The sequence below is a fragment of the Peromyscus californicus genome, unplaced genomic scaffold, assembly GCF_007827085.1.
Source record: "Peromyscus californicus insignis strain IS unplaced genomic scaffold, ASM782708v3 Scaffold_11__1_contigs__length_118956290, whole genome shotgun sequence".
Classification (NCBI taxonomy): Eukaryota; Metazoa; Chordata; class Mammalia; order Rodentia; family Cricetidae; genus Peromyscus; species Peromyscus californicus.
Window position 1 is genome coordinate 33,298,100 of NW_026294402.1, and position 11,098 is coordinate 33,309,197.

Sequence of the window (11,098 nt, forward strand, 5' to 3'; positions counted from 1 at the left end):
ATAAATACATGAAATTGTCAAAGAAGGATCAATCAGAACACTGAAACCATATTTAATCCCCATTGATTTGTAACTTCTATACAGGTTGTGAAGATTTGTGAGCAGATCTAAAGCATATTCAAATGTGTACCTGGATATAGATATTAGCCCACATGGCTAGAATGTAAAAATAATGAGACATTAATCTGATGTCTGAAGGGTTTGTACCTTTGTCACAATCATAGTATGATTAATCTGAATTTTTTTATTCATTTAATTTAATCACTTAGCTATCCTCTAGGATTTTCACAGAACACTAATCCTGATGCCATTCCTTTAAATTTTAAGTAATATTCTTGATTTGATTTTTAGATTTCTGAAATTGCTAAAATTTCAAGAAAAAAAATCTACATTTATAAAGTGTGTTGATCTGCAATTTCTTCTTAACATTACTCTGTAGGGTTTTAGAATTAAAGCAATCCTTCTCTATAACAACAATTATAATGTTTTGTTGATATTTATTTTTAGATGACAATTTGAAAACTGAAAACATTTGGTAAAATTTACAATTAGATTTTACATGTCTGGAATTTATTTTAATATTAGATATTTAACTAAAAATTGAATTTCTTGCACATAAGTCAACTTAAATTACCTATTTTTTGAACATTCATACATACACAATATAATATAGAGACATTGCAAGTCATAGTCCATCCTAAGTGGTCATCTCCAAATATGTGAACATAAGCAACATTAATTGGAAGCATTAACATGAACTATTTATAAATGTCTTTTTATAAATAGTTCCTAGTGAAGATGTATCTGTTTCAAAGGTTTTCACATTACATAGTTATAACTTATTCATATTTCATTTTGTTATTTTTATTTATCCTACAAAATAATGTTTGTCATTTCCATACATGGACATCATTGTAATTTCCTAACATTCATCCCTATTGCATTTTCTTCTCCCATCTTCTAGGTCACACTAGACCTCTTCCTCTTGTGTTTTCAGGTCCTACAGAAAAGAAAACCTGTGTTTATTTTTCTGAGTCTGGCTTATTTTATTAACCCAAAAATGTTCTGTTCTATGCATTCTCCTTCAATGAATTTCTTGTTTATGCTTGAAGCTCTCTATGATAAGCTCTGTGCAACCAATATTGATTATTTTGATGGAGGTCCCAAAGACTGGGTAGAAGAGGAGTCCTAAAGGAGAAGCCAGTGATAGTGTGGTATTGGGGATCATGAGGTAGTTATATTTGGAAGGAAATTTCAGACGACTTTTCTATTACACAGATGGTGGACAGGCATTCTCCCTACCATTTGATACTTATTTTCTTGATGAAAACACTACTTACAGGACTTAAATATATAAAGCAAAATTTAAATAACCTTACATGAGGTAAATGAGAGTGAGCAAGTGAAAGAGCAAGAGAGGGAGACACAGAGGGAGACATAGAGAGATAAAGAGATTGCAATTGATAGTCTATCCTAAGTGTTCTTCCACAAATACATTAACATAAGAGCACCATAAATGAATTCATTAAGTTGTGTGTGTATGTATATGCCTGTGTATATATGTAATAATTAATAATAAAAGGTCATGAACTTGAGAGATAGAAAAAAGGAAAGGAGATGGGTGGAAATAATTTAATTAAAATATTCATGTATGAAATTCTAAACATTAAAATAAAATGTTTTGAAATACCTATACATGTATAGAATGCATATTGGTAATATACATTCCCATTCTTTGCCACAGCTGCCACTGAACAAATGCCACCCAAACCACCATTTTCCTTTCAAAATAGCTTCTTTTTTTAAATGTAAAAACCTAATGAATTGCCAGATTTTCACTATATAATGTCTTCTTTGTTTCAACTCACATCTGCTGACCTAACATCCATTTTGACAGATATCATTCTTCTTACTCATACTCTCATCATATTAGGTTTACACAGGGTTTCTTTTTCCATCTCCTCACTCTCATTCTGTTTCCTTAAAATTAAAGTGAGTCTCATGTAGACAGAATATGTATGCTTCTTATTTTGCTTCATTGAGTCACCCTGTCTTTTATAAAAGGATTAGTTGACTTTTTTCCTATGTGATCATTGATAGTTGAGGATCTATTAATGCTGTTTTACTTCTTTATTTTGTAGTTTTGTGACAGTTTTTTCTCAACTTGCTATATTCTTTTGAGGATTGATATGTTCTGGCAATGTTTTAGTTTTCAGGGATGATTCCATTTGAATCTTTTCCATTTTTGTTTTGACAGTTGCAATATATTTCCCTTTTATGATTACTATAATACTCAAATAAAATATCTTTCCAAGTATATCTTAAAAAGACCACACTTTCTTTCCCTCTTTTTTCTTCTTTTCTCTTTCTTTCTTTCTTTCTTCCTTCTTTCTTTCTTTCTTTCTTTCTTTCTTTCTTTCTTTCTTTCTTTCTTTCTTTCTTTCTTTCTTTCTTCCTTTCTTTCTTTTTCTTTCTTTCTTTCTTTCTTTCTCCCTTTCTTTTTTTCTTTCATTTTTTTTGGTTTTTTGAGACAGGGTTTCTTGGTGTAGTTTTAATGCCTGTCCTGGATCTTGCTCTGTAGACCAGGCTGGCCTGGAACTAACAGAAATCCTCCTGGCTCTGCCTCCCAGGTGTTTAATTTCTTACAGCTGTCTTATCCTTGTGATATTCAACTGTTAGGTAAAAGATAAAGATGCTTAGATAGTAAAATGATTTCATTTTATAAGTTGAACTTTTCCAAATTGCATTGAGATCACTGTGGATGTGTATGATATGGTACCTAATGAAATAATAGGAATTCAAAGTAATATGTGATAATGACAATGTTGATGCAAAAAACACAGCTCTTACCTTAACGGGATAAAAGACTTCATTCTTGAGCCATTTTGAGTGACCATGGTCTGGGAAAACAGATTTAAGTTATCTCAAATTCCATTTTTCAGTGTGGGAGTAGTTTCATGAAGTTTTATAGTTTACAGAACCAAGGAAGTCATACATCAAGGTGAGTTTAGAAAAGGTTGGTAGATACATCAGAAAGGCAGTTACAGCAAGATGGGGGAACTATAGGCCCAAGAAGCTCTCTGATGACATTCTTAGCTTTTAGGGTGGTGGAAATTTGTGGGCTGCCTAGTTAATCAATTCCATAGTTTTTATCTATTAATCACATGATGTTATTTTCACACAGAGCCAGGCAAGGAATGTCATTTGGAAAGTGAGACTAATGCTAGCCCAAGATAAGGTAATTAACATCTGGGCTTAACAAATTTCAACCTGACCAATCATTGCAGCTTTAATCAGTAAGGCTTTGAAAACATAGTTTTCTTCCAGGAAAATGTTTCACAATGACATATGTATAAAAAGAATATTGCAGTCATTGAACCTTGGTGTTTGTATAAGAATTATTACATAAATACCTGGAAGCCACAGTGTCTGAGTCTGAGTCACTTATCTCTGTCTCTCTCTCTCCTTTCTTCCTCCCTTTCTCCCCCTCTCTCTGCCTTCTCACTTTCTTCTGGACCTTCTTGTCAGGACCTCTTGTGTGCTAATACATGAAACCACTGATATATACCCTCATCCCTCTACAAATAAACTTTAATGAGAATTTATCTACATCACTTATTGATAAAAACATACTTCAGTCTCTTCTGCATTCCTGATTTTTCATTCATATTCTGTATAGTAATCTTTCTCCCTCTCTCATGTTAGGAATTGTACAGAATACACAAATACTTAATTTTTCTAGTTAGTTAAGCTATGGACTCATGAGTTAGCTATGTACCTGTGTACCAGGCTTTTTCTTTTGTATTACTAGCCAGTTCCCAAATCAAGACATGGAGACTTATTAGTGATGAACGCTTGGCCTTTTCTTAGCTCTTATTGTAATCTGTTTCTCTTATGTTTTGCCTTGGGGATTTTTCTTTTCTTTGGATATGTCATACTGTGTCTGCTGGCTGGCCGGCCCTGGAGCACCTCCCTCTCTTTCTCCCTCATTGTCTCCTCCTTCTCTCTTCTATTAATCCTCTCTGCCTTCTAGCCCCTCCTATCCCTCTCCTGTGTAGCTATTGACCATTCAGCTTTTTATCAGAACAATCAGGAGCCTTAGGCAGACAAGGTGAAACAAATGCAACACATCATTACATTACATAAACAAATGCAGCATAAACAAAGGGAATGCATCTTTACATCCTTAAAGGCAGCAGAAGAATATGTTAACACATTTTTACACAGTTAAAGTAATATTCTGAGACATAAACAATAGTAACACACGTTTACATAGTTAAATATCCCACAACAGAGCTGATTTTGAGAGTGTAAGCTAGCTTTTGAGAATTTAAGGTAGCCAGACAGGCATGAGCAGCTTCAAGGCCACCAGTGATGGGCCATTCCTTAAAGGAGAACTCCCACAAAGAAGCTGCCTGCATAGCTGGTCAACTAATAAAAGCTTCTATGACTCTGGAAAATTTGGAATGTTGCTGATCTGACAGCCTAATTACAATATCTTTGGGGTTATCTTCACAGCCCCAAAGAGCCATCACTTGACACATCCAATACCTTGATAAACTTAAAAACCCCTGGAATGTATTAACTTAACAAAACTCTACTCTCCACCAATGCAAGGGCCAAAAATGACAGCAGTTAACATGTGAAATTTAAGTGTAGATTCTTCTGCCTGCTTTTTAATCTATTTAATGTTTCTATCAATGCATTTTTAAATGCCTTGAGTGATAACTTGTTCTGTTACCATAAATACTCTATGAATCTGCTTCCACATTATAATTGTATCTGCTGAGACCCAAATCTTTGATTCCAGGCTCTGATCACTCACACTTGGCTCCAGAATAAATTATCTCTTATTTCCTAAACACACACACACACACTTCACAAGACAGGAACAGTATCCTATGGTCCACAAAGTATGAAATATTTACTAACTGGATTCTTTGCCAAAAAAAAAAAAAAAGAAAAAGAAAAAGAAAAAGAAAAAGAACTTTGACAAATTTTAATTTGGTATGTTGAGTATCATTTGACTCAATTTGTAATTTATTTTACTTTTTAAATAATGTTTTGATGTTCCTATATTATGGTCTCATTATATAGTCCAGGCTATCCTGGGAGTGACAGGACTGGCCATGCTGGCCTGAAACTTACAATCTTCTTGTCCTAACTTCTTGAAGATTATCATTACAACATTGTGTCATTTGATGGAATTTTAATATATTTTACCCAACACACTGAAATGTTCAGAGGACCTGGGTGACCATATACAACTCCTAAAAAATATTCAAACGATGTCGGGTCAAGTATCCAAGCACACAGGCACTGAGAACAAAAGTATCAAAATGAAAATCTCCAGTGATTGTTAGATCAGCATCCCTGGAAGCCCTTTAGAAATAAAAGAAACAGACAAACATATACAGAATTTTTCCTTAAATCAGAAAAACCTAGGGGCCATAGTCTTTCTGTGGGAGTAGTGACTGCTGGCACATGGCACATGGGCATTGAGGGCTTTGTGCAATGGAAAAGGGTTGTGATGGGAGATTCCGTCTGTAGGCCAGTTCCCCAGCAGTGTCAAAGTGATAGATACCCGTGGAGAGAAGCTCCCTGGATCCTACTAGCCCACAGGTGTCATTAATGAAGTCAACTTTCCTGTCCAGAAATTCTCTGGCCACCTGAGGATTTTAGTCATTAACCCTTCAGTGACAGTGTCCTAGGTGTGTTTCCTATGCACCCCAGATGCTAAGCATGTGTCTTAATCTGTCCCACTTGAAAGCTGATAGTATTAGAGGTCTAAAGAAAGTAGCTCAATGGTTCAGAACTAGTCTAACCTACATTCATACATCCACAGAGCTATAGCCAACAAACAAAAACAAAAATAAAACAAGCAGAAAGATATTTAAAAATATATTAGCAAGAAATTCTTGTAAGAATACCTGAAGCGTATAATGACATACTATGGAAATAATTTCATCTAGGCCTGGAGGAGATGGGAATGGGGGTTGGGTTGGGGGGAGGGTTAGGGGGGCGGGAGGAGGGAGGTCAGGAGAATCCGTGGCTGATATGTAAAATTAAATTAAATTATAAAATAAAAAAACAGTGAAAAAATGGAATAATTGCTAATTAGGTAGGACAAATCAGATTACATCTCTGGGAAAATACATAAATTGAATATATCTATTTGTTCTTGTGAAAGTTTATAGTTTTATGATTAAATGAGACATTATAAATAAAAAAAGAAACTCTGGGAATAGACTCTATGAAATATTAACATTAAAGACATGGTGAAAAACTGAGAAATAACCAAAACAACAGTTTTCCCTGAAGAGAAGGTAGCTGGAAGATGGGAGTTCAATATTGGCTCAAGTATGGAGGATGTATAATCCCCAAAGAGAAGGGCACACCTGAATGATGTATTGAGTCCCCAGGGAAGTAAAGGCCCATCATGGCTAAGTATCTAAATGCCATCACCTCATCTCCTTTTTATATCTGTAATATGTTTCCTGGGAAGAAGCTAAGAAAGACTCTATCTTGCTTATAACTAATTTCTTTATGCAATTAATCATATATGAAATGTGTGGTGTTTCCTTAAGTGTTGAGGATGATAAAAATGAATGTGGTTTAATTTTAATTTTTCTTCTTTCCCTTTAGTGGATCATGACTACACTTATTAAACATAAACAGTGATTCAAAATGTGTTCAGAGCACATCAGAAATTAATTTTATGAAGCATTATTTTTTAATAAAAAACTGAGTACTTTGGAGCCTGATACAGTCTTACTTGAATAATAGGGACATTTACCAGTGAAAGGGGTCCATAAAATTTCTCTCTAAAATAGGGTAAGTTTTAAAGTCTATTCATACTAAAAAAATTTATTGAACACATTTACTGAGAAATAAATACTATGTGAAAGGGTTTATGATGTATAATACTCATTTTGACCACATATCCTAGATGAAAATATGCGTCATTGAGGCTCATTTACTTATGCCTCTCCTATATATTGATACACATTCGTGTGTTATGTAATTATACTTATAATGAGAAGATACAGTAAATTTTCTTACCAAATCACCATTAACTGATGTTAATATGTTGAACATTAGATTTCTAAACACTTTTTATTTTGCAAAATTGAACTTTCTTCCCTGGGGTCTTTTTCTTTCCCCCTAGCTCCGGCAACCAACATGCTTTGTCTGTTTATGAGAATATAATGTTAATAGAGATGATGCAGTATTTCTTCTAAAGTGAGGTTTTCCTGTTGCTATTATTTTTTTTTATGTTTTCATAGTGGCATTGTATCAAAATGAGTCCAACAATTAATAATATGTACTTTTCTGACTATGAAAAGCAATTTTAAGGCTCAAGAGAAATTGAGAGGAAAATGTCTTAGATATACAGAGAATGGTCAGAGTCCGTAGACATGCAAATTGCAATATTCTTATTCAATGTGCTTCATTTCCATTACACATGGCAATTTCTCTAGATTTATGAATTTTTGTGACACTGGCTGTATCATAACCAGTCACAGACTCAATTTCTTCTGCTTGATATTGGAAATACCACTTACGATTCTAAGTATACTGTAATCCAGTCTGGATATGGATTACCACCAGACTGCTAAAACTTTTCCCCGTATCAAGAACAGACAGAAGCAATAAAGAAATGATTAGAAAAAAGGATAATTGTGTCCTTGTGCACCGAATTTATCTTTTGTCTTTGAATTTTCAAGTTGTCAAATTAGCATATTAGGTCACTGGGCTAAGCTCTGAGGCATACTAGTCAGACTATTTAATGTATTTAACCTCTGAGATGCTAATTGAGGAAGACAATGCTGTTACTTATACTGGTAGCTTGAAAGGTGGGCTCAAGACTGAAGCTATTTGTTTTTTGACATTCAAACAGAAAAACTGATATTTGAAGGGGAAGATGTGTTTTTAAATTCCCTTTTCCCCTGAAATTTCACTTATTTTTCTGTTTCCACAGACTCTCTGAGAGAAGAATGGCTTTTGAAAATGATTCTTTGGTAACTGAATTCATACTCTTGGGGATAACAGACCAACCTGACCTCAAAATACCATTGTTCCTCCTTTTTCTGGTAATATACATGATCACTGCATTGGGAAATATGACCTTGATCATTTTGATTGTGCTAAATTCTCACCTCCACACACCTATGTACTTTTTCCTGTTTAACTTGTCTTGCATTGATCTCTGTTATTCTTCTGTGATTACACCCAAAATGCTGATGAACTTTATACAAAAAAAGAATGTTATCTCTTACACGGGATGTATGACCCAGCTCTACTTCTTTTGTTTTTTTGTCATCTCTGAATGTTACGTGCTGACTTCAATGGCCTATGATCGCTATGTAGCCATCTGCAATCCACTCTTGTATAACGTTGCCTTGTCTCCTAAGGTATGTTTCTATCTAATGCTTGGTTCGTATTTGATGGGGTTTTCTGGTGCCATGATCCACACTGGATTCATCCTGAGACTGACCTTCTGTGATGGGAACACCATCAACCACTACTTCTGCGATGTCCTCCCTTTGCTGCAGCTCTCCTGCACCAGCACCTATGTCAATGAGATGGAGCTGTTCATTGTAACAGGAAAAGACATCGTTGTGCCCACAGTCATCATCTTTACATCTTATGGCTTCATCCTCTCCAACATCCTCAAAATAAGATCTACTGAAAGCAGGTCCAAAGCCTTCAGCACCTGCAGTTCCCATATGCTTGCTGTTTGTCTGTTCTTTGGATCAGGTGCATTCATGTATCTCAAACCTACCTCAGCTGTATCTATGGATGAGGGAAAATTCTCTTCTATTTTTTATACCATTGTGGTTCCCATGATGAACCCTTTAATCTACAGCTTGAGGAACAAAGATGTTAAAGTGGCTCTGAGAAAAACCTTGAGCAGGAGAATATATTGACACTGAATTTCTCTGAGCCTGTAGTTAAACCATGGGGAGAGTATCTGTTTGCTATTTTTGATATGATATTTTTGAATTTAATGTAGTTTATCATAATATATTATATTTAATATGTTTTGTTTAAAATATTTTAACATCAGTTTTGTTTCTTTTCATAGTCATTGAAATTGGAAGTTATCCTCATGATTTTCTTTTATATAAGTTTTGGTTTTTCAATGTGTGTAGAATTGATGCTTTCGTACCTCTTTTAAAATAGCATTAAGTAGTTCTTCTCTTTTGTTTTTATTATAGACTGTTATTGAACATTTTTCCCATATTGATTAGAATATGTTGTCTGCATGCCTATGTGGAGAACTGGCCATATTTGCCATTTGAAATGAAATATGAAATCCTCTTTGTGTCTCTGTGTTTGTGTCTTTCAATACTCTACTGGACAAGAATGAATTACTCTCTAATGCCAGTATTTAATAGGTATAGATATTTCTGTATTGACCATTGTCTAATGTGGGTACATTGCAGGTGTACTTATGGTGCATAGAACATTGTTTTACTACAGGTTTGATGTTTACCTTTTAAATATAAACAAGCACATTTTGTTGCTAAAATACACTATTACAAATATATAATATTGAAGCTCGTGAGACTAATAGTTTACATAATGACATAGGATTCTTAATGTGCATGAACATTCGAACTCTTGATTTCAAACCTACCACCCTGTTTAATATACGTTCCACTTAAAATGAAATATGATGACTTATTTATGGTATATTCTTATTTTTTATGATGATCTATAGATTCACCTTAGTAATTATTTGGTGGCAGCCATATTTATTCAGTAAAACTGTTTGCTGTCTCTTTCTTTTTTAAAAATGTATGAAGCATGTTTTGTTGGTAAAGTTAAAGATTCTTGATTCAAGCTGGGGTCTGACTTCTTTGGGGAAATGGCTCAAAATATTTTAAGAGGCATTTAGATAAGGTCCTGGGAAGGAATAGAAGTTAAAGGTAACAGGTCAAAGATTCAAGAAATTGAAATCTCTGTGTGCAAAATGTTTAAAAAAATAATTAAATAGCAAGTTGATCAGATTTTGTGTGGATTTTTAGATTGAATTTTATATCTGATTATTTTAAAACTTTATTACTTTTTTTAATAGTAGATTTAATTTTTTATTTTTTTATTTTTCTTTCTTTCTTTTCTTTTCTTTTTTTTTTTTGTTTTGTTTGTTTGTTTGTTTTTCGAGACAGGGTTTCTCTGTGTAGCTTTGCACCTTTCCTGGAACTCGCTTGATAGACCAGGCTGGCCTCAAACTCCAGAGATCTGCCTGGCTCTGCCTCCCGAGTGCTGGGATTAAAGGCATGCGGCCGCCGCCGCCGCCGCCGCCGCCGCCGCCGCCCCCCCCGCCACCACCCAGCTAATTTTTCATTATTTTAATTAAGAAATTTTCCATTCATCCTACATATCAGTCACAGATTCCCCTGTCCTCCCTCCTCCTACCCCCCAGCACCCCCCAACCCAACCTCCATTCCCACCTCCTCTAAGGCAAGGTCTCCCATGGGGAGTCAGCAGAACTTGGTACACTCAGTTGAGGCAGATCTAAGACCCTCCTCCCTGCACCAAGGCTGTGCAAAGTGTCTCACCATAGGCACTAGGTTCCAAAAAGCCGGGCCCTCCAAACAGTTCAAGCTAAATAACTGTCTCACTTATCCAGAGGGCCTAGTCCAGTACCAATGGGGGCTCCTCAGCTATTGGTCCACAGTTCATGTGTTTCCACTAGTTTGACAGGCTGTCTCTGTACTTTTTCCAATCATGGTCAAGACATCTCTTGCTCATAGAATCCCTCCTCTCTAGTCGATTGAACACCTGGAGCTCTGCTTGGGACCCAGTCATGGATCTCTGCATCTGGTTCCATCAGTCACTGGATGAGGGTTCTATGATAACAGTTAGGGTGTTCAGCCAGAGTAGGTCAGCTCAGGCACCCTCTCCACCATTGCCAGTAGTCTATGATGGAGTCCTCATTGTGGATTCCTGGGGACCTCCCTAGCACTCTGCTTCTTCCTATTCCCATATTACTTTTTATGGTATTTTTTATTTAAATATTGTTTTCATTTTATATACCAACCACAGTTCCCTTTCCCTCCCATTCTCCTGTCCCCACCCAAATCTCCAC

At 35.3% G+C, this 11,098-nt stretch overlaps 1 protein-coding gene across 2 annotated transcripts; it reads left to right on the forward strand.

The window, feature by feature from the left end:
• The first annotated feature begins 1,388 nt into the window (after positions 1-1,388).
• LOC128103591 (olfactory receptor 145-like) lies at positions 1,389-8,930 on the forward strand. Of its 2 annotated transcripts, XM_052728111.1 has the most exons (2): positions 1,389-1,402; positions 7,994-8,930. In XM_052728111.1, exons 1-2 carry the CDS (start codon positions 1,389-1,391, stop codon positions 8,928-8,930), a joined length of 951 nt encoding a protein of 316 aa, XP_052584071.1. The 2 variants fall into 2 exon arrangements, with proteins under 2 accessions (XP_052584071.1, XP_052584075.1); XM_052728115.1 differs by lacking the exon at positions 1,389-1,402 and having other exon boundaries at positions 7,989-8,930.
• The last annotated feature ends 2,168 nt before the right edge of the window (positions 8,931-11,098 follow it).